Source organism: Eurosta solidaginis, chromosome 1, assembly GCF_040869045.1.
Source record: "Eurosta solidaginis isolate ZX-2024a chromosome 1, ASM4086904v1, whole genome shotgun sequence".
In the NCBI taxonomy this organism is placed as follows: domain Eukaryota; kingdom Metazoa; phylum Arthropoda; class Insecta; order Diptera; family Tephritidae; genus Eurosta; species Eurosta solidaginis.
Window position 1 is genome coordinate 84,765,385 of NC_090319.1, and position 24,566 is coordinate 84,789,950.

Below are 24,566 nucleotides of genomic sequence, written 5' to 3' on the forward strand. Positions count from 1 at the left end.
TTCCATGAGGAGTTTGGGGTCGCCAGAGCCTCGTCTGTTAGTGAAACAGGATTCGCCGCGGATAGGTGAGGTTGACAATTGGGTTTGGAGAAGCTGTATATTGCGTTGGCAACCTGAAGGGCTGCGCTACATAGCCCCTTAAATCTGGTATTTTAGTCGCCTCTTACGACAGGCATACCTACCGCGGGTATATTCTGACCCCCTAACCCGCTGGGGAATGGCACTGAATCTTGTTGCACCGCACCACAGTGACACATATGATTCTATTTTAAACTTTTTTCTGATTGACTTGTATATACTTATTGTGTCGAATGCATTGGCGTAAACAGCCTTGAAGGAATCACTTCCAACGGCGGCCTTTTATGCGTGCTAGAGTGACTTGGGTTTTTTCAACTAAGGGCCGTTATTTAACGGAGCTACAGTTCAATTTACCACATATCAAAAACTGGCACTATCGGAGCAGCTTCAGCTTCTTTCAGCGGCACTGCTCCTCACCCTCCTGCTCCGGAAAGGTATAGAACCTAGAAGAGACTAGTACTGCAAAAATATATATCAATAGAGAGCAGCAATCAGCGCTCCCCTTAAACAAGGCCACCAGTGCTTCGTTCCATATACAATGTTGACCGTATGTCAGCACAAAATATATAGACTGATGAATGGAATATCAGGCTATCTTGGCAGCCCTTTTGTCAACGCCCTATCTCAGAAAATTATTTTTTTCAATAACGTCCTTTCAGAATTTTATTCAAAAACGCCAAAATTGACGTTAGATAGACCGTCTTGGAAAACAAATTCTAAAATAGGGCGTTCTTCAGCCGTGTTCTGAGATAGGTAGTTTTTGAAAGATATTGGAATAGGGCGTTTTGCTAAATATACATAAATGTATTGCAATTGCTTTTCACGGGCTTTATTCTGTAACTGGGTTTGAAAAAAATTTCTTTCGCGTTTGAAGAAGATGTACATATGTAATTTAGCAGTTTTCGAATCGAATTACAGAATGAGTCCCCTGGAAATGTGATCATTGCGCCATTTATAGAACCCAATAACAAATTCGTTCGTTGTTCCGTGCTGTCAAACTTTACAACTTTAAACCAATAGGAGAGAATGCTAACAAACACATCGGATCACCAATATTGCTATTTCAATAATGACCAGAGACACATCGAGAAATACCGTGCAGTACAATCTATTTGATGCCGATAACGCTGGATATATGTAACTATACTAGTTAGATATGTATAAATGTACGGACCTGCTGTCGCCTGTGCTCACGTAATTAACGCTACTTCCTGGCCATCGATGTTGGCATTTGCGTCTCACTACCTACCCATACGACTCTCAATAGCTCAGTCGACTGGAAAACAGAGTCAGAAAATATTTCAATAAGGACGTAGCAAATTCAATGTAGACCATTTTGAACATCCACGTCAATGGCACTAAGCTACTGACTGTCTTACACCCTAAAATCTTGGGTGTGACGTTTGATCAGGATCTACATTTTGGAGAGCATGCAGCCGCAATTGTAGCGAAAATCTAGAGCCACTAGCAGTAGTTATTTGTGAAATATTCAGTTACCTAAATTCATAAAGTCTACCTGCATCCAGCTGCAAATTCACTTTTTACATCAAATAAAGTTAAACAACCTTTGACATAAATACGCGCTTGAGCAGGTATATATAATTCACTATGGCCATAAGGTCGTTTTTGTTATTGGAACTTGTTAACAACATACATTTTTTTTTAGTTACGAATTGTATACCTGAAATTCATTTTAATAATTTCAGTAGGTATATAAAGCTATCCATCATACAATGCACATTATCATTCGTCTTTTGGAGATTAAGGAACTAAGTATTTTGTTTACTTAAATAAAGTGAATAGAATTTTTAAATATAGTTCACATTTTAATATTTAGTCAGATACACTCGAAGCCAATTCTAATATGTATCTAGAAAACTCGAAACTATTTGCGGTGTTTAAATCTACAAAGTCAAGACGGGACTTCGTTGGGGCTATTATGAGAGAATCAGCGAGTGAAACAAGCATTAAAGAAAAGGAAGGCCTGGAAGAAAAAATTGGTTTAAAAGAAGCATGAAAAGTGTCTAGCTGACAAAACTTTTTTGGACGAAGAAACGCCTAATACAAGGAAAAGGAAGCTGTCTGATACCACAAAAGCTATGGCCACGACTCATCTTTCAGAAGCACTGACTATTAAATATAAAAAAGACGAAGAAAACGTGAAGTCTCATATAACAGAAGCAGTTGCGGTAGCAAGTCCAGTGCGACTGACGAGGATCAAAAACAGCTTTCCCACACCACCAAATGCGCTACCTAGGAAATACACTCCCGAAGAAGCTTTGGCGCTGTTTATAGATATCAGTTTAACGAAGAAAAAATATATTATATTGCGTAAGTCATTATTGCAACGTAATGCCGATATTTTACCTGGATACAAAAAAATTACACTAGCCAAGAAAGAAGCAGTTCCTCTAAGTCCCAAAATAACCGAATTATCAGCTGAAATTGAGCTACAAAACCTAATTGATCATACGTCTACACGACTCCTTCAAAGTTTTACTGAAGAAAAGTTGAAATCACTGCCAAAGGAGCTAGCATTAATAACTAAGTGGGGCTGTGATGTATCATCAGAACAAAGCGCATATAAACAAAGAATAAATGTAGACGATGAAACAATTACAGATAGTAATATGTTTATGGCTTCTATTGTTCCATTACGACTAAAAGATGAAGCTTCAAAATATTGGAAAAATCCACGTCCGACATCAACTATATTGTGCCGCCCGATATTAATTAAATACGATATTAATTAATGACGAGAAAGAGTCTTGAAAATCTTGATGATTCAATAACTGACGAACTAAATTATTAGTATGAAATATCTCCTTTACATGCTAGGATAAGATGTATGGAATTTGTTTTGAAGCTGGCTTATACCCTGCCACAGCAAGGAGAAATTTTCGACGACAATACAACATGTAAGGAGAAACAAAACAGGAGAAAAAAAATAATTCAGGATGCATTTTATAAAGAGATTGGCCTTAGAGTTGACTGTCCAAAGTATGGATACGGAAATACAAATGATGGTAACTCCTCAAGAAGATTATTTGAAAACGATGAACTGACTGCTCGCATAATAGGAGTTGATAGAGATATTGTGAAAAGATTGGGAGTAATTTTAAATATTTTAAAGTGCCATGAACCAGTTAATGGACCCAAATTTGGAGAATATGCATCTAAAACTACAGAGTTGCTGCATCAAAAGTAACCTGAGAAGAAACTTACACCAACGGTACAAAAATTTTAGCACATGGAAAAGATTTAATAGAGTACCAGTGCTTACCATTAGGAGAATTGTCTGAAGAAGCTCAAGAATCTAAGAACAAGAACTACAAAAGATATAGATGTATGAACACCTGCAAAGTATCACGAGTTAGACAAAACGAAGACCTTTTCAACATGTTAGCTATCTCTTCTGATCCAGTCATATCATCTATGTGGTATGTAAGAACACAAAAAGATTTACAGATGCGTATAGCTCAGAAATGGTTGCTTTGTTAGATATATGTTCCAGTGACGATGACTATGTTAAGATAAAATAAGTCTCTCATTTCTTATCACAACAATGAAAAATAGATTTACTAATCAATTTTGTTACTTTACTGAAAAATAAGATATCTATGCACAAGTTAATTTTTTATTTCAGAAAAAAGAATTAATTTAGTAAGTTATAAAAATATACTTTTCGTTATTGCATTTCTCTAAAGTTTATCAAATTTATTTTAAAGCTTAGGCATTTCGCCTTCAAACGAGTATTAAATTTTTATAGAAATCAATACGTCTATCGAGTTTGGCACAAATTGGTAAAGCGGTTACTAAGATCAAACTTTTTAGCATAAATGGGCAGTGCCACTCCCTTTTTCCAAAATTCGTTGGCTCTTTAATCTTTACCTCAAACAAAATTTCATTGAACCACTTTCAATAACTTTTAGTTATTAATAAAATACATATTTGGCTTGTAAATTAAAAAAAACATGTAAAATTTTACGATGAATTTTGAAGCACCTTGTTATTGTGGCACCAAAAACGGACATTTGAGTTTTATAAGAGTATTGACATTTAAAAGAAACAATACGTCTATCGATTTTGGTAGTTATTCCCTGCAAAAATCGTTGGATCATGTGGTCCACTGGAGTACTTACCATTATACTCCACTGTAATGCAGCAATAACCCAACTCATGTTTCGACACGGACATATTGTAAGCCGATGATTGCTCGTTTTTGACGATTGTAATCACTACACGATGTTTATTGGACTGTGAATACTCCATGGATTACTCTGATGTAATGCGGAGCTGGAGTATATAGTCCAGTCCTAGGACATCGCAATGTTAATTGGACCATATTTTTTGTATGAATTGTGGTTAATTTTGGAGTACTCGGTTGGTCCATAGCGAGTACTCCATGCATGCATGCAGCGCCACCCTATCTTATCAAAATCATTAGTTTATCTTATTTAATCCTTATATACGTCATTATAAGACAAATCTAATTTTTTTTTTTTATTTTTTACTAAAAACATTTTGTTTTTGCATTTTTCTAAAAATTTTCTACTTTGACGAATTTCTGTATCTGTGACATTCTGAGCTTTCACACAATAAAACTTCAAATAATTAGCTTTCATTTTCATTTTAAATTTTTAAAATATCTTCATTGGTTCAAAGAAAAAACTCAAAAGGCGCCACTGTGCGTCGTCATAACTCAAAAACACAATTTTCCAGGAGAGCCATTCAAAGATATTAACTGCGATATGTTGCGCATATAAAGGCATATTTTCATTTTTATAACACATGCTAAATTTTTAACTGATCACGAAGATTTTTTATACAATATAGATCATGATATTGGATACGTTTATATGTTATTAACTCAAAAGTCATGTTTTTTGAGTTATGACGACGTTACAGCAAATTAGCGATATTTCCTGCTTGTAACGTGTCCCCACATGACACCAACCATCTATTTAATTGTATTGTGGAACCAACGCCTCTAACACCCGTCTCATTATGGTCCACCCCTGTTGAAACAGCAAGTTTCCTTGGACTCCCGTTAGATATTGATGACAATTTGTGAACGGTGACACCTATTGGATGGGGCGAAGCACTGCTACAACAACAACGACGAGAATGTTTAAGAACATAATGAAATGATGAAAGAGCAATTCCCCGTTTATCTGGCGCACAGGAAGACACGTGTCACCCTGCCCCAGCTTCGGTCTGTATATTGTAACAGATTAAACTCTTACCTATACACATTCAACTCCTATGCTCGATGTGTATCCTGCTTCCGAAATGTTCCCACATAACACAAATATGTTTATGGTCGAACCGTGTTGAAAAAAGATAGCAATACTTCAATTTTTGCAATTTATTATCGCAGCGTTATAACATAACATTGTTTTCAATAGATTGTGCTTTCTTAAGCTAATATACAATAGGTAAAAAATATACTTTCGCATACATACATATTACACATTATATGATAGACACCTGTCACAGGCAAATAGCAGTTTCGTTCGTTAGCAAAAATTACATTAATATTATAATTAATTACGATTAATGATAGTAACCTCTTAAGACATACATATAACTTATTTTTTATTCTGATTCAGTTTTGTTTATAACCAGAGCGCAAATCATAAATAAGTCGATGAAGTTTCCTAGCCCTCCAACGATGTCTAGAATGTAGCACGCTCACCTTTCGAATGCTTGTTCCTAGAGGTCCAAAGCAAGGTATACACTGAATAAAAGGTTCGAGTGTTGGTATATGAAATCTTTTTTTATGCTAACGCCAATTTTAGGTTTTTGAAGTGTGAGATTGTAGTATCTACTCTGATGATTTTCTTATTTGATAGCTCCTTGAAATATTTTGATTCGGGATTGCTTGCTTCCTCAACCCTCGTCAACTTGCTTTCAAGCTATTTAGAGCGATTACTTTGCGATGCCTCTCCGATTCGAATAAGATATTTTTTAATAACATCGAAAATTTCTAAATGCTCCCATAGTTAAACTTGGCATGTGTTCGGATGATTTAACGTTTACCTTTTCAGCTGATGGAAGAGTTCGAAAAGTATTTTTGGTTTATGCTTACATTTATGAAATTTCCGTGTTTGACCCGATATGCCCTTTTAAGAACCCTTTTGGACTGAGCTCAGCGCGCATATATTTGTATTGGATACCTTGTAGACTCCAGTGGTAGGTTGGGTTGTTATTAGTAATTACATACATATATTCATTGAACATGTTTTTTCTCTTACATTATTCATAATGTTGTAGAACGATTTTAAAGAGCTTCTGTGGGCAAGATTATGTTAGGTCGAAGTGTCTCCTAGCTGAAATCCTTTAAGACTAGAGTTTTCATTTTAATATGAAAAAATAGTGAACTATTGCATTAAAACATGTTTCATATATGAAGATAAAGCTGTTGCCGGGACCCTTACAATAATTCTTATTTTGAAGCGCTTTGTTAAATTTTTGTAAGATAGTGCATGCTCGGTATTAAAAGTTTCTTGCAAATAGCGCTTCTAAAACACTTCAAAATAATGCATCCTAACGACTTTTGCCTATACCATAGCCACTTGTAAAACAAACTTTTACTTTGGTTTACCAGCATGTCACAAGATAATAATCATCGTAGGTTAGTAAACGATATTCCAAAGTTACTAGCCATCTCGAGAATGTCCTATATTGGTTCAGTACTTTCTTTCTCGCGTCTTTTTCCACAAATTGCGTCAAAAAACAAAAGGCTTCAAAAATTCAGTTTTATATTACATCCACTTTGCGCCATAAACTTGAGTTTATGAGGTATTTTCCTGTTAAACGTCTACTGTTAAACTTCACTTTCTTATGGAATATGCGTTGTTCTCGCGGCAGAAGTTCCTCTTTAGTGCGATAGGACTTTTTCTAAATGGCAGCTTTGTTCGGGTGATTTTTCATCAAGTGTGTAAACAAAACCATAACCGAATTCCGTTCTTGGTCTATTTAAATATGTATGTATGACTACTTTCCCATCATTGTATTTTTAATCATAGTACCAGTCAAGAAAGAGTAACGTAAATGACATCACCAAAAGAAAAAATAACGACCAGACACGCAATCCTGCATTACGTTGTATAGCTTGCATAATCTGATCATTGGCATCTTTGACATTTTCTGTAGCACCAATTACAGCGTTGGCAATGCGTTCAATATTATGCTGTTGGAGTGAAACCTGAGTGCAAATAATGAATTGGCAATAAGCAAATACGATTTTTTTTAAAAATGAAATCAACATACCTTCTCTGTAAAAATATCTTGCAACTGCGCTATATCCACCACATTCTTTTCAATTTGTTCTACCTCTTCGGCGACACCTTGCAATTCGTGGTACAATTGCACATTCTCCTGTTCGAACATTTGAACATCTTCTGGTGACAGTTTATCTGCCGCCGCGGGTTCATCTTCCCATTGTTGTGCTTTCTGCAAATCGTCATCGACTGCTATCTTTTGCGATGATTGTGTCGTTTTTAATTCACCACCACTTGCAATATTTTCCTCATCATCATTCGCATGTGGATGCCGATGCCTGAGTTGTCCATTTACATCACTTTCGCTGCCATAACCATTTTGTCGATTGGTGACGGTTGCATCAACATCACTACCTTCTTTATTGCTTTTGTAACTAAAATCATCATCGTTTAACCAATCACCTTGTAGGTCTCCCCAATCGTCTTTGTTACGTGGTCGTAGCTCGTCTGCAATCTCATCACTGGTTCCACTACTTGTAGACAATCTCTTCAAACGACGTCCACTATTTTCACCAGCAGGTCGCACTGGTATCTTCTTTTTGTCTGCCGCCAATTTCAGAAGTCTATATGTTTCCAATTCATACTGCACACGATAGCGTTTCTGATCAAGGTATATTTGTTGTACGCTACGCAAATACGCTTCCAACAAATCAATCACTGCTTCAATATGCTGCTGCTGTTGTGGTTTCCGCTTAGCACGCTTCCAATCGGCACGCATTTGGGCTAAATGTTGTGTGTAAAAGATAACAAACTTTTCAGATTCCCTATCGATTAAATCGCGTTGTTCGTCAGTCATTTGTGCAGCACCTTTTAGATGTTGGCCGATACGCATATATGCTGCTTGATTTTCCACTAAAACATTACGCAATGTTGTTATTTTGTGACAAACATTCTTTGCTTGCCACGAGAATTCGTCATGTTGCCTGATCACATTGACACCAGCACTGCTTTTTAATGGAATTCGCTGCTTGACCTGCATTTCCGGTGGCTGCTCTTTTTTCCGCTGTAATTTCACTGTCATTACACCGGCTTTAAACTTTTGTGTTATATCCATTGTGGGTTTAGGCGGTGGGGTTGTGTTTATGGAATGCAATACATTTGATTGATTGATAGCAAAGAAACGCCTTTTGTAATTATAAATTTCTGAAAAACTTTCTATGTAAATGCAGGGACCACGTCCACTCACAGCTGTTGACACATCACGGATGGTTTGACAGTTGACATTTTGTCAGCTGTTTTGTGTAGTGTTGCAAAGCTTAACATGTCTTCGAGTCTCGAACAAGTTTCGATGAAAGCGGATGCCGTTTAACACCGGAAATAGCAAATTTTAAGCCAAGTAGTAAGTAGCAGGCATAGTTTTAGGCTGTAAATAAATTTGTGTGGTTTTGAAACGTCTTTGCGACTGACATCCGAAACTCGGACACCCGAAGAAATGAAGTTGCTTCATGTCGTCAGAACGATGCGAGATGAATCAAGAAAATCTATACCTTTCTTCGATACGGCAGGTACAATAGAGTTATGTTGACAAGGCGGCACTTTGGTAAAAAGGATTTTTTCGAAACTTTCCATGTCAATGTTAGAATCCCATTTGTGGTGAGGTTGAAAGACGTTCCGAACCTGTTGCAGCGTCAAAAATTTTAAATACCAAAACGGGATAGGAATGTGCAAAGCAAAAAGAAGACGAACTCGCAATAGCAGAAATTTGGGAGGGGAATAACCAGAGCCATGGCTCTGAATCCGGAGGTAAGGTTTTTAAATGTATTGGCTTGAGTATTCAAGAAAAATGTTAGACTCTAGGTATTAGCCGTGTTTTTTAACACGCGTATATCCGTTTACGCTTAAACTTTATATTGACTGCTAAGAGACAAACTATAAATACACCTCTGAAATTGCTGCGCATAAATTTTGTCCTACTAAATTTCAATACGCATTATACTCAGATGTAACTGAAATATGTGTCTTTGTTTCACCCTGTACACTAATTCTATGTATTATATGTGTGTCCACAATTCATCGCAACTGATTCAGCTATATGTTATACCCTATGGCCATCAGAGCGTTGCGTCTCCGCTTTTCGGTACACCCTGTTGCTGTAGCTAGTTGTTTTACCACAGCCGCTAGATGGGTCTCCTAAGCATTATCTAAGCGAAGATAGGCGTTTTTTAACACGCGCAAACGAAACGTATACGCGCGTGTTAAAAAACACGGCTATTATTATATAAATTTCAGCACGTAAAATTGTCATCACAGACTGATGTTGATGGCTTGCCGTCTCTCCTTTTTAAAAACAGTTCTGCTATCGCCTACCCTTTAAGGCTGCTTTTGAATAAATCCCTCGCGCAAGGCGAGTTCGCTATAGATCAGCATGGTTTCATGTCGCGAAGATCAACCATGTCTAACTTGGCAGTATTTTCAGAATACTGCATCGATGCTTTTACTAATCGAGTCCAAGTAGATACCGTGTATACCGACTTTTCGAAAGCCTTCGATAAAGTTAATCATCGTATTCTACTATCGAAATTACATTGTTTTGGTTTTCACTCTGTTTTTTTGAAATGGATTAAATCTTAAGCTGCAGACATTGGTGCTTTATCGGTAACCGTATCAGTAACCTTATAACAGCTGATTCGACCAACCTAATGGGAATCAATGCAATCGATTATTGGTGCCGCTAAAAGCCAAATTAAACTTCATTTTAAGGCCCGATTAATGGTGACTTATAACCATAAAACCATAACCAGATAAAACAGCTGATCGAACCTACCTTATGGAAATCAATGTAATCGATTAATGGTACCATACCATAACGATAACGCCATAACCATACCATTGACAACCAATTGAATTTTGGTTTTCTGCCATATCCACAAACAGCTGATTGTTCATTCGCCTATTTCTTTTGCCATTTTGTGTATGTGTGTATAATTTTTTTGTTTGCCGATTTTTTGTTTTGGTAATTAAAAATTCTATTGTTTCGTTTATTTGAAAGACAAATTAATTTCGTTTATTGTTTATGCAGATCATAATGGATGACTGCAAATTAATTGAATTTGTACGCGATTTCCCATGCCTTTATGACAAGGCAAACCGAGATTTTAAGGACGCAAATAAAAAAGTGCCGCTTGGAAGGATATGGCAGAGAATTTAGGTGTGGATGGTAAGTAATAATAAATAATCTTATAATATGTGCGTACATAGGTATGATTATTCCCAATAGTGGCAGTAGCAGTAAAGCGATTGGGGGAAGTTACGAGAGCGTTTTAATAAAGAGATAAGGAGCAGTAAAAACAGTTCAGGAAGTGGCGCGTCTGATGGAAGGCAGTGGGTTTTCTCAGAGAGTCTTCAGTTCTTAAGAGCCCACATTATACCCCGACCGTGAGTATAATGGAATTACATAACATGTTTGATTATGAACAAATTTTCTATTACAACAGAATGCGGCATAGCTCTCAAAATAAAAACAGAAGCGTTGAAGGTGGCAAAAATACACCCACCGTTTGCAATGTCACGCCCTGCAACTCCTACTTTACCTGAGCTGCTATCTATAAATACACAGTCCCCTCCTATTCCTACAGCGCAGCATTCACCTGCTTTATCTCAGTCGGCTCCGATGCCACAACCGCAGTCTGAGCCATCAACGCCTCGGGAACGAAAACGAATGGCAGTTTTGCGTGATGAATTAGACGCTGCCATAATAGAGACCGTCCAAACTTTTAGGGATGTATGTGCGCGTAGAGCTCGCCGCGAGAATTACAGTGCCGATATAAGTCCGTCATATCAAGTTTGAAGAAGAAAAATCAGGCGGTGGTGATGCAACGTTGCGCTGAGATAGTCATGCAAGCTCAGATTGAGGAGAACGACGAATCAGAGATTGTGGAATACTTGTATGACAACCAGTAGGGTGATTGCCATTTTTGTAATTTTAAAACTAAAAGGCTGGCACTACAAATGGATAATTGTTTACTTTAGCTCACAACAACTAAAACACGTCCAAAAATGTCGGGAGGGATGTCAAAAGGCGGGCCTTGACCTCGGGGTCAATACAAAGGCGAAAAAAAAAATTTTGCTTCTATCAAAATGTTGTCAGAAACAAACAAATAACCCCCGGTTGAGCCAAAATCGAGAGCCTGATCCAACGCCGGGTACGCGATCTAAATTATTTCTGCATAATTGTGGTCTACAACAAAATCATCAAAAATGTAGCCACATGAAAATTTGAAACCGGGTTTTGAAAATGTCTATTGCCTGAAATAAACTTTTTAATTTTCGCCTTTGGATTATTTATACCGAGGTCAAAACCCGTCACCCGACACCTCTGCCAACATTTCTGGACGTGTTTTATCAGTTTGGAGCTAAAGTAAATAATTACCGAAAAAGGCAGGCATACAAATATATGTAAGTAAGAAGTTTTTGTATTTTGTATGTCTGCCTCTTTACGCTTTTTAACGCCAGCCTTTCAATAGCAAAACCGATCTTTTTAGTTTATAAAGAAATTGACTGATTTTTCTATTTAATTTCCTTTTAAGTTGTAATGAAATCTGAATACATCCCGTGACATATATTTAATATGTCAATATGAATGCGACTGCAAATATGCCACGGGATGTTTAGTTGAGATTCCTAATGAAATTACAAACTGTATGTATAAATGGATGTACAGTTTTGTTCACAAAAGCAGTAGGCAAAAATTATTGCAACATTTTATCGGTTATTTGTTTCTTTAATTTAATTTTATTAATTTAGAAAAAAATTGAATGTATTGTATAACGAAAACTATGTAAACCAATTTCAAAGACGTTTTCAAACAAATTAGAAAATTCCAGAAGTTTTTGTAAATCTTCATAAAAATTTCAAACTTTTTACTTGCATTGATTTTTGACACACTTCAAAATTGCACTTTGTTAGACTAAAATTTATTAACCTACTAAACTCCATACTCAAAAATTTTTTTTAAATTCCAAGTAAAAAGTGTGAATTTTTTATGAAGATTTTCAAAAACTTATTGAATTTTCTAATTTGTTTGAAAACGTTTTTGAAATTGGTTTACATAGTTTTCGTTATACAATACATTCAAGTTTTTTCTAAAATTAATAAAATTAAATAAAAGAAACAAATAACTGATAAAATGTTGCAATAATTTTTGTATGTAGATTTATTTGAGATTCTTAAGAAAGTACAAAATGTAGATTGAAAATCGAATTGTGATTCATTAATTTCTTTATTTATTAATATATTACATGTTGTATTGCATGTAACACGAAAGTTGACCTATCTTAATATAATAATACGTTAATTCGAGTATAAAAAAAATATGGTTACTATTGAATTGTGATAATGTAACAAAGAAACACACACAAGAACTTAAATTTTTATAATAGTAGATATGTAAACACCTGCTCATATTAATAGTGAAAATAGTTTTACTTACTTACTTACTTAATTGGCGCTTAACCGTCTAAACGGTTACGGCCGTCCAACAAGGCGCGCCAGTCGCTCCTTCGCTCCGCCAACCGGCGCCAATTGGTCACACCAAGGGAGTTTAAATCGTTTTCCACCTGGTCCTTCCAACGGAGTGGGGGCCGCCCTCTACCTCTGCTTCCATAGGCGGGTTCCGATAGAAACACTTTCCTGGCCGGAGCATCATCTTTCATTCGCATAACATGGCCTAGCCAGCGCAGCCGCTGCGTTTTAATTCGCTGGACTATGTTGATGTCTGCGTATAGCTCGTACAGCTCATCATTAAATCTTCTTCGGTACTCGCCATCGCCAACGCGTAGAGGTCCATAAATCTTTCGAAGAACTTTTCTCTCGAACACTCCCAAAGCCGCTTCATCTGCTGTTGTCATGGTCCATGCTTCTGCCCCATATAGCAGGACGGGTACGATAAGTGACTTGTAGAGTATGATTTTCGTTCGCCGAGAGAGGACTTTACTTTTCAATTGCCTACCTAGTCCAAAGTAGCATTTATTGGCAAGATTGATTCTTCGCTGGATTTCAGTGCTGATGTTGTTGCTAATGTTGATGCTGGTTCCCAAATAAACGAAGTCTTTTACTATTTCGAAATTATGGCTGCCAACAGTAGCGTGGTTGCCAAGGCGCATATGCGCTGACTCTTTGCTCGATGACAGCAGGTACTTCGTTTTGTCCTCATTCACCATCAAACCCATCTTTACCGCTTCTTTTTCCAGCTTGGAGTAAGCAGAACTAACAGCGCGGGTGTTTAGGCCGATGATATCAATGTCATCAGCATATGCCAGTAATTGCACGCTTTTATAGTATATTGTTCCAGTGCGGTTAAGTTCTGCAGCTAGTATAATTTTCTCCAGCATCAAATTAAAGAAATCGCACGATAGGGGGTCACCCTGTCTGAAACCTCGTTTAGTTTCGAACGGCTCGGAGAGGTCCTTCCCAATTCTGACTGAGCTGATGGTGTTGCTCAACGTCATTTTGCACAGCCGTATAAGTTTTGCGGGGAAACCAAATTCAGACATAGCGGCATATAGGCAGCTCCTTTTCGTGCTGTCGAAGGCGGCTTTAAAATCGACGAAGAGGTGATGTGTGTCGATTCTCTTTTCACGGGTTTTTTCCAAGATTTGGCGCATTGTGAAAATCTGGTCGATGGTAGATTTACCAGGTCTGAAGCCGCACTGATAAGGTCCAATCAGCCGGTTCACGGTGGGCTTCAATCTTTCGCACAATACACTTGAAAGGACCTTATATGCGATATTAAGAAGGCTGATTCCACGATAGTTGGTGCATTTTGCAGTATCCCCCTTCTTGTGGACTGGGCAAAGAACACTTAGATTCCAACCGTCGGGCATGCTTTCGTCCGCCCATATTTTGCTAAGAAGCTGCTGCATGCGCCTTACCAACTCCTCGCCGCCGAACTTGAATAGCTCCGCAGGCAATCCATCAGCGCCCACGGCCTTGTTGTTTTTCAATCTGGTTATTGCTATTCTAACTTCGTCATAATCGGGCGGGGGGACATATATTCCATCATCATCGATTGCGGGATCGGGTTCTTCATCTCTGCGCGGTGAATTGCTGCCTCCATTTAGGAGAGCAGAGAAGTGTTCCCTCCATAATCTAAGCACTCTCTGGACATCAGTTACAAGGTCGCCGTTTTCATTCCTACAGGAGTCTGCCCCGGTCTTAAAACCTTCCGTCTGTCGCCGTATTTTTTGGTAGAATTTTCGGGCGTTATTCCTGGTGGCTAGCAGCTCAAGCTCCTCGCACTCACGCCTTTCTGCTTCTGCTTTTTTCTTCCTGAAAAGGCGTCTCGCTTCCCTTTTCAACTCACGATAGCGTTCACACACTCCTCTTGTCGCGCTCGCTTTTAACGTAGCCCTGTAGGCAGCGTCTTTTCTTTCGGTTGCAACGCGGCATTCTTCATCATACCAGTTGTTTTTTCGTGGCCGCCGGTAACCAATTTTTTCCTCGGCGGCAGTATGAAGTGCTTTGGAGATATGCTCCCACTGCTCCTGTATTCCTTCAGGATGAGTTGTGCCCTCAGAGAGCAGGTGTGAGAGTCGAGTTGCGAAATCATTGGCAGTCTGTTGTGATTGAAGCTTTTCGACGTCTAGCTTTCCTTGTGTTTTTTGTTCCTTGTTTTTAGCCGCGCTGAGGCGGGTGCGTATTTTGGCTGCAACGAGATAATGGTCCGAATCGATGTTAGGTCCTCGGATCGTTCGCACATCTAAAACACTGGAGGCATGCCGTCCGTCTATCACAACGTGATCGATCTGATTGCGAGTATTTCGATCAGGAGACAGCCATGTAGCTTGATGTATCTTTTTATGCATGAACCTCGTGCTTGATATGACCATGTTTCGAGCACCGGCAAAGTCAATCAGCCTCAGTCCGTTAGGAGAAGTTTCATTGTGTAGGCTGAACTTTCCGACTGTAGGGCCAAAAACACCTTCTTTGCCCACCCTGGCGTTAAAGTCGCCAAGCACGACTTTTATATCATGACGGGGGCAGCGCTCGTATGTGCGTTCTAATCGTTCATAAAAAGTGTCTTTCACCTCACCGTCTTTCTCCTCTGTCGGCGCATGGGCGCAGATGAATGATATATTAAAAAATTTTGCTTTTATTCGAATAGCGGCGAGACGCTCGTCCACAGGCGTGAACGCCAGCACTTGGCGACAAAGTCTCTCTCCCACCACGAATCCGACGCCGAAACTGCGCTTATTCGCATGGCCACTCCAATATATGTCACAATTTTTGATCTTCTTTCTTCCTTGCTTCGTCCAACGCATTTCTTGGATGGCGGTGATGTCAGATTTTGCTTTGACGAGGACATCAACCAGCCGGGCATCTGCACCAATCCCATTCAGGGAGCGGACGTTCCAGGTGCATGCCCTCAATTCATTGTCCTTCAAACGTTTGCCATGGTCGTCATCAATAGAGAGTGTATTTATCCGAGGCTTGTTGTTATATTTCATTGGAGTATGGTTTTACGTGACGGGTCCCAAGCCCAGCGCACAACCCGCTCAGCGGGGGTGAAAATATTAATTGGCACGTTTATATAAAATAGTTTTATTCGTAACATATATTGATGTACAGTTGCGAGCACTAAAATAGCAGTGAAAATTACTGATATATTTTATCAGTTATTTTCTCCTTTTATTTATTTTCGTTAATGGTAGAAATAACTTCAATGAATTTTATAACCAAACAATTGTAAATTTATTTCGAAAACATTTTCGGGAAAATGCGAAAATTCGAAAGGTGTTAAAATATTTACATGCAAACTTCAAACTTTTATTTAGAGTTTTCAGAATTTTTTTGGTTCCATATAAATATTTACTCTTTGTATGGAACCAATTCTAAAACACTCTTTGAAAAAAAAATTGGGAAAAATCAATGCGATTTTTGAGAGACTTCAAACATGCACTTTGTTACACTAAAATTGATTGGACTACAAAAATTCATACTAAAAAAAATTCTGAAAACTCTAAATAAAAGTTTGAAGTTTGCATGAAGATTTTTTAACCCCTTTCGAATTTTCGCATTTTCCCGAAAATGTTTTCGAAAATAGTTTACATGTGTTTGGTTATATAATTCATTGAAGTTATTTCTAAAATTAACGAAAATAAATAAAAGGAAAAAATAGAGTTTATAATTCACACTGCTATTGTCGAGTTCACAGCTGTATGTGTTATTATTGATATTCATTTAAAATATAGCATAATCTATAACAAAAATCGTATACGTATATAAAAGTTTCAAAGTTTACACATTGCCAGAATTGATTTTTAGGTAATCTTTGAGTATGCAGCTTTGTTGCCCATAGGTTAGTAATAGCTCAAACGTAAATTTTTGTTCATGCATTAGGGGATGAAAATTTAACACTTCCTAACTTGCACATTATTATAACAAAATTGAATAAAAAAAAGTTCTGCTCAAAGAGTTTCAAAGTTCGTGACGAATTATGAAAGTGCAAAAAATATGTATTTAAAATTTTTTTTCGTTTTCCTTCAAAATATTTGAATTTAATTTTTCGTTTTCCGGCAAAATATTTAATTTGAATTTTGCACTTTCAATTTTATACTAAATATTAGTATGTGTAAACACTAAAGTGCAAAACTAGAATAACAATGCAAAATACAAACTTTGTGGTATTATATTATGCTCTATTTAATGTACACGAGGCAGAATTGCAATTTTTGCAAATTTTTGATTTAGTGAAATAATTTGAACTAACTTTATATATAAAAAACCATAATATATGTTTTAAAAATATATGAAGTATTGTTTCAGTATCGTTCTTTATTGTATGTATACAGAAAAAAATGAAATAAATTATATTATTCTATGTTAAAATAATTTGAAAAGCTTATGATTTTGTAGCAGCATTGTGTTTGTGCAGCACCAATGGTTGTTGCTTTGTTTTGTTGTGTATCCGCCTTCCGCCGAAATGATCTATAAGGAGGTATTCAAAATGTAAAATAACTTCTAGATAAGTGTATATAAGTTGCGTCCTTACCTCCTGAAATATATTACTCGATGTGATTTTGATAGTTGGTAAGGTATTACCGATACTCGTATGTACTATTTCGGCCCCTTCTTCGAAATGAGTGTACTGTCCGTAGCGGATCTCCACAAGTTCTTAGTTCGTTCCTCCATTCTGCACTCGCCCCTTCTCCGTCAGTGTAGTTTTCTGGGCAATACCACCGACTAGTATGGAACATAATGAAATTATGCAGCACTAAACATGCGACTCGATTTTTTCTGCATTTTCAGGATAAAACTCCATTTTGGTTTTCAATACTCTCCATCGCGCAGTCAAAATCCCAAATGCGTTTTCTATAACGCGGCGGGCCCGCGACAGTCTGTTATTAAAAACTCGCTGTTCCCTTGTATTCATTCCCGGATATGGTTTCATTATAATAATGGAAGAGGAGTATCTGGTGGAAGTAGTAATCAATTTTCCAACAGATCTTCCCCAAACCTTGTTGCATGAAAAATGTCTCCATTGCTTTGACTTCCATAAGCTCCTACGCTTACAGCGGTAAACTGGTATTTAGCATCGCATGCTGTCAACAAGACGATGCTGAACAACTTTTTATAATTAAAAAACAGTGATCCTGACTTCAGAGGGAATTTTATAGCAATGTGCTTTCCATCAATAGCACCTATACAATTTGGCATGTTCCACATTTGGAAAAAAGTCAGTTATTATATATTTTTATTGCTGCTCTGTGGGTTCACTTAAATATATTGGGGAAAGCGCTTGCGAGATAGCCTCGCAAGTCTCCAACACAATCATCCTCACAGTGCTCTTTCCAATTTTGTGGCTCCAAGCTATTTTTTGAAAGGAATACCATGTGCCAAGTACCTAAAAATCATTCTAATTAATACAATATACGATGTTAATATCTGGAAATTTTTTACCGAAGTGTAATGGATAAACGTTATTCCACACCAATTTGTTGTTTGAAGCTGGTCAGTGATGGAGCCATTAGTTTTAAAAAAGTGTCATAAACCGGCAGGGACATTCTTGTATGCGCAAAAACTCGCTTTCGTCCATATCCTTGATTCTTAAGAAAGTCTTTTGGTGATATCCGGCTTGAGTCCTATTCACTAGCATTAATGGGGCGGGAATGCCATCGTCTTTTTTGTCTTAATTTCCTTCTTGCAGCATATAACGCCATTATGCTGAGGAACATGTTGTCAATTTCTTCGTCACTGCTCATGTAACAGGAATAAATATATATGTTTTATTTACTTCTTTTCTTAATTATCCATTATATATAGTGCGGTTCATAGATGCGATAGCAAGGAATTGCCGGCAGACGAAACCCCAACCCAGGTGATAAGAAAATTATTGCTCTCAATGCCGAGATCAAGCAATTGGTCGCCAACAGACCAAACGGTAAGAGCACCTCAGGATATGCAACCGCTTTGCTGGTGTTGGTATATATGGTCAACCGTCAATCCCTAATATACCCTACCAAATATAACAACAGAGTATTAATGCACTTCCCATGGCAGCCGGTTCTATGTACCAAAAGGTTTTGTGTGGCAGTTTCCGTGTTTTATTTGAAGATACTTACTGTTAAATTCACGTCCTTGCACTCAAATATATATAAATCTTCGCCTATATGTAGTGCTATATTTAATTAAATCTGTAAGAATACAGAATCCTTATTAATTTGTTAAACTTTTAATATGTGAACAGCTTACATTGAGATACGTGTAGATATGGGGCTTTATTCACCACCTAATTGTTTCACTATGTAGATATGCACCCAATTTGTTGCAATATTAATAAAAATACTATTAAACATGTTTTCTTTTACTTTATTTTGATTAAAAATTACCAAATTTTGCAATCACTTTGCACAATCACTTTTTATAAACAAAACATTCCCAGCTCGGGACAGCAATGGTCAGCTGTTTACGGTTATGGCACCATTAATCGATGACAATAGAGAGGGTTATGGATATGGGTATGGTTACGACTATGGCGTTAGGGTTAAGGAAGTTTAATTTGGCTTTTAACCCTAACGCCATAGTCGTAACCATACCCATATCCATAAGGAAGTTTAATTTGGCTTTTAACCCTAACGCCATAGTCGTAACCATACCCATATCCATAACCATCTCAATGTGATCGATTAATGGTGCCTTAACCTAAAAAATGTGAAAATATCATAAAAATGATGAAAACGCAAAAAATTACAAACATATTCCACAAAAAATAAGTATCTTAGTCATAACGTATCCAAAACAATGAAGAAAATCTAAAAAAAGTTATTAAATTCACTAACTCAAATATTTTTAGGTTATGGATATAGCGAGAAACCAAAAACCAATTGATTGGCTATGGCGTTAGCGTTATGGTATGGCACCATTAATCGATTACATTCCTTTCCATAAGGTAGGTTCGATCAGCTGATTTATCTGGTTATGGCTTTATGGTTATAAGTCACCATTAATTCGCCCTTAAGGTCGTAACCATGTCGTAGCCAACCAATTGGTTTTTGGTTAACCGTCGTAACGATAAACAGCTGATTACGTTAGGGATACGACTACAGCGATACGACATACGGCACTAATGACTCCCGCTTTATCTCTCCAACCGTAGTTGTACCGTGGTGGTTGATGGTGTGACTTCATATCCCTTCATAGATTTTTCAGGCGTTCCTCAGCGAAGCATACTGGGTCCTATTCTTTATGTGATTTTCATAAATGATATTGCTGTTTTGACTCCTCACAATTTGTGCTATATGCGGATGATATGAAGATTTTCAACAAGATTATTTGCCCCTCCGACTCAAGTAAACTTCAAAAGGATCTAGATAATTTAGTTACTTGGTACACAAATAATAAACTTTTATTAAATATTAAAAAATGCTATCATATCTCATATTCTAAATCTCGTTTACGCATTCCTACTTCCTACCACATTGGGGGCGCAAAACTAAGCACTGTTTCCGAGGTCACTGATCTTGGGGTGGTGTTTGATTCCAATTTTTCTTTTCTTAGTCATTTAAACTTTACAATAGCTAAGCTTTACTCGATGTTGGCGTTCGTTCGACGATTCAGTTATGATTTCACTGACCCATATACTTTAAAATCACTTTATACTACTTTGGTAAGTTCGAGATTGGAATATGCCGTATTTATTTGGCGGGCGTTTTATGCTTGTCACATTTATCGTCTTGAAAGGATTAAAAAAGTATTTATTAAGTACGCTCTACGCCCCTTTCATTTTGATCTTCCTTTTCCGTCCTATGAATCCATTGGTTGCTTATAAGTCTTAAGACTTTGAACTGCAGGAGAACTTTTCTCTCTCTAATATTTTTTTTAATTTAATACGTGGGTCCATTGATTGTCCCTACATTTTAGAAAGTATTTTAATTGCTATTCCACATATATACTTAAGATATAATGCATACTTTTTTGTGGGATTGCCAAGAACTAACTATGCTCCAAATGCTCCTCTTCCCAGAGCTCTTAAAGAATTTAACTTGCTCTCAAATTCTTCAGTTTTGGATTTCTCCTACTCTGAAAATACTTTTCAATTGTTACTTAATCAAATGTTAAATTAGTGCGTTAAGTCTTTATATATGTCAATAGTCTATAAGAAATGTAACAATGAGTACGAGTAAATAAATAAAAAAAAAAGTTCTTAGCGGTGTTTTGCTGTGTTTTGATATAAAAGTCAGAATAAAATCAACACCACTCATCTTAGTAGAGTGTACCGATTTATTTTTTCGTTTCAGGTCCATTGTGAGATCATGGAAAGAACGTTGATAGATCGTGGGTTGATAGATATGACGGATCTGATATTTTTCGACAGGAAGTACAAACCACCTACCTTGTAATCACCAAAGCCAATGGATCAGCCGTTAACACTATCAAAAGTACCAATTCTATGAGACTAGCAATACACTTTTAACTCAACTGAAAAGCGTGCATCGAGGAGCTGTGGAGTTATGCGACCATTGCTAACGTATGGCTCTCTATTGTGATGGAAAGCTGTTAGTAAGAAGTAAGAACTACAATTTCGCCAACCTACTGGAAGTTCAGTGCACTGCTTGTGTTGGTGCCATCGGAGCCTGTTTCATCTTCCCCACGGCAGCTTAAGACCCCGTATAAACCTGCTTTGGATCGAGATGAAAATACTAAGTAAATCGGCACAAATCGCACTGGTTCCGAAATAGATTATTTACCCGATTGGGAAAACTCACAAATTAGCCTAGGTTCGGAACTTAACTGACAAGGTACCAGTACACTAGCTCAAAGCTAGTAGGGGCATGCAAACAACTTTTAGCTAAATAAAGTGACACTCTAGAAATATCCATTATCTGGGTTCAGCGTCATAGAGGAATCGAAGAAAATGATATGGCGGATAAGGTTGCACGGACTCAGCGGAATGAAGGGAGAAAACAACCAGCATCTAATTACGTGTACAAAGCTTAGCAAAAGTGGATCTGCGTAATTTCAAAAGCTACACGGCCAGACTACTAAAACAAAGGCGACGAGCCTGCTGATTAGATATAGAACTGATACCATTAAACCTATAGCAGTTTGCACCGGTCATTGGACTTTAGGCACGCATGTGGAAAAGATTGGTATTCCGCATAGAGACCAGTGCAGAAGTTGTAAAGACGTTACTACCTAAAAGGCTGTTGAGTACTTTTGGCTATAGGTAGGACACGTCTAAGATCCCTCGAAAGCCACTCTCTGGCAAAACTGGGAAGATGATCGAGAATGAGTTTTCGAAATGCTCTTGATTTTATAAACAACTTGGATTGGTTGTAGTAAATATCCGATGTAGTACTCAGTAGGTTTAGACGAGTTTTATGGCATCAAAACGACTTTTCGTTAGGTACATGAATGACCTGGGTTGCAGCCTAGACTTATTTCGCTAAAAATACTCATATTATAAAAATTAATTACATATTATAATGGCTCATTAAAACTTTTTTTATTTTTGTAGATTATACTAATTCTGCACATTTAATTTTTCGAACAGTTTAACATTTTGTTTTTAGTTTCGTAAAATAAATATATGTATTTTCTGTATACATTTTACATACATGCACTTAAAAGACTAACAGTAAAAATAAATCATTTTTATTTCACATAACATTACAATATTAAATAAAAAGAATACAATATTTTATACAAAAGTAAAAGGACTCAAAATTTTCTTCAACCACCCCACCGTACTTATAAAACACGCACGCACATGGCATACAAAAAGTATAGCAGGCTTTTAGGCGCATAAGAATAAGAACTCAATATGAAAATGTGCACTCGCATATTAGCAGGTACACATCTTACTACATATCTTTGGCCTCTTGCCAGAAAGATGAATGTGGAAAAATATAAATTTTGGGAAATAAAATATTAAATGGTTAACTTAGTAAGAGTTTATCTCAATATAGAAAAAAACGCACATTCATGCCTCTGACATAAGGACGAACTTTTGAGTTTTTTTAGCATACAATTATTTTTCCATTTACTTAATTTTTGTTATTTGTAATTTTATATACTTCTGCCTACATGCCACATCATGTCTACAACAATACACATTGCTTTGGTTTACTATTTGGCTTTTTTTCCACCGCTCTCACTGCTTCCTCGAACACTTGATTTAAACCGATCTTCTTTTTGGCGGAACATTCAACTAATGAATGCGCATGAATTTCCTTTCGCAGGCGGCGCCCTTCACTTGTTGTCACAAATTTCTCTGAGTTGGGTACTCGCAAATCGAGTTTAGTGCCAATGAGTACAACGGGCACATTGTTGGAAAAGTGTCTTATCTCGGGCCACCATTTACTTTTGATATTTTCGAATGATGTTCGACTGCTTATCGAATAGCAAAGCAGGAAACAATTCGTCTGTATGGGAAAGGAAAGAAAAATAAAACAAGCTGAATAACTGATTGCATGTGTTCTTCAGTGCTGGGCATAGTGCACTTGGTAGTTCATCAGCTCTAAAAGTTTAGTTTTAGTGATAAAAATAACGCCAATATTTTGATGTTGTGAAGATCTATAATTCCCTCAAACACTCTTTTGAGCTCTGCAACGGTTTCCAAGATTCGGGATAAGACTGGCATATATATTGAGCTCCACGACATACGGTAACAGATGGAAATGAAAAAGTGGATGCGCCAGCTAAACAGGGTGCAGCCCTCGAAGCCCAATAAGTTTGGGCGAGATTAGAAGGCGAGAATTGCATATGATCGACCAAGCAGGAAAGGCGTGGACATATGTCTCGGTTTCTGATGGGGTTTTAAGTTTCGTCGTAGTTTAACCTAACCTAAATAGGTGCAGATTGTGATCAGTGAAGGCTTAATTTAAAATTTATTTCCTTGACATTTTCCAAATAAGTTTTTTCAGTATAATTTCGGGAAGCCGTTTGAGTCGTGGTCCGGAAGAGTGTGACATTTTTACGGCAATAGTTTTGACCATTTGAATATGATTTCGGGAATACAATTTAAACTTTTTATATCTAAGTTTCGGTTATGATTTCAGAACTTTATATATTTTCGATATCATTTTCGCACTATATTAGGGTTATTTTCAAACAAATTTAAGTCCTTGATATTGCGATTTCGCAACGTTATTTTGAATAAGTTTAAGTTAAGTTTATTTTTGGTGGAGTCTCGCCGATACTTCTAGGACGTTCCGAACGTTCGGAAATATTTTTGGGACGACATTACCCTGGGACTTTTCGGGCATTGGTTGTTTTTTCTCATAAAAGTTTAGGATACTTTCGGTCTGCTTTTCGGACTATTTTAGAGAACTTTTTGGAAAACAGAATGAGAGATATTTCAATATGCCTATGTTATATCGTATCTGGCCTGCATGGTTGAGGGACCATTTGAGTATTTATTTCGGCTATGATATCCGGACGTGACATCTTTCCCTTCCCAATATCCATTGCCTACCCTCCCTCACGTAAAATGTCATTGCTGACTCTGCATATCTCGAGCTTTTATCAGAAATAAGATGCGACATACTTTAATAGTTTTATTTTCGGATTTTTATTTAGAGTAAGTTCTAAAGTAATGTGCTAAACTAATATTAGCCGGTTTTGTGCAGGTTAGTGGAAATAAAACGCTAGATAGGTAAAGGAATTGCATACAAAGCAAAACACAAAATAAGATAGTTGAGTTGGCTAACCGTTTTGAGATGAAATCGCTTAAGGAACAGACGAACAAAAAATGCCACTATTGTG

At 37.1% G+C, this 24,566-nt stretch overlaps 2 protein-coding genes and 2 long non-coding RNA genes across 7 annotated transcripts in view; 1 reads left to right on the forward strand and 3 right to left on the reverse strand.

Annotated features, from left to right (window-relative positions):
• Positions 1–5,487: 5,487 nt before the first annotated feature.
• Syx18 (syntaxin 18) lies at positions 5,488–8,554 on the reverse strand. The gene is made up of 2 exons (XM_067790353.1): positions 7,354–8,554; positions 5,488–7,288 (listed from the first exon to the last, which is right to left on the reverse strand). The coding sequence occupies exons 1-2, from the start codon at positions 8,416–8,418 to the stop codon at positions 7,100–7,102; spliced, it is 1,254 nt and encodes a 417-aa protein (XP_067646454.1). The 5' UTR covers positions 8,419–8,554; the 3' UTR covers positions 5,488–7,099.
• A 1,675-nt stretch (positions 8,555–10,229) lies between these two features.
• On the forward strand, positions 10,230–12,177 carry LOC137253472 (uncharacterized). Its single transcript, XR_010953809.1, has 4 exons — positions 10,230–10,317; positions 10,384–10,521; positions 10,582–10,739; positions 10,799–12,177. It is a non-coding gene; the product is annotated as an uncharacterized lncRNA (long non-coding RNA).
• A 4,633-nt stretch (positions 12,178–16,810) lies between these two features.
• Positions 16,811–19,228, reverse strand: LOC137253505 (uncharacterized). 2 transcript variants are annotated; one of them, XR_010953827.1, is made up of 5 exons: positions 19,053–19,228; positions 18,923–18,994; positions 18,261–18,816; positions 17,353–18,204; positions 16,811–17,288 (listed from the first exon to the last, which is right to left on the reverse strand). It is a non-coding gene; the product is annotated as an uncharacterized lncRNA (long non-coding RNA). The 2 variants fall into 2 exon arrangements; XR_010953820.1 differs by having other exon boundaries at positions 16,816–17,288; positions 18,261–18,554.
• A 3,052-nt stretch (positions 19,229–22,280) lies between these two features.
• The window catches only part of RhoL (Rho-like), a 49,287-nt gene continuing 47,001 nt past the window's right edge, over positions 22,281–24,566 (reverse strand). For all 3 annotated transcript variants that reach the window (XM_067758939.1, XM_067758938.1, XM_067758940.1), the window contains one exon: positions 22,281–23,224. In XM_067758939.1, the coding sequence (XP_067615040.1) occupies positions 22,901–23,224 (324 nt within the window). In that variant the 3' untranslated portion in view covers positions 22,281–22,900. The remainder of the gene's footprint in view (positions 23,225–24,566) is intronic.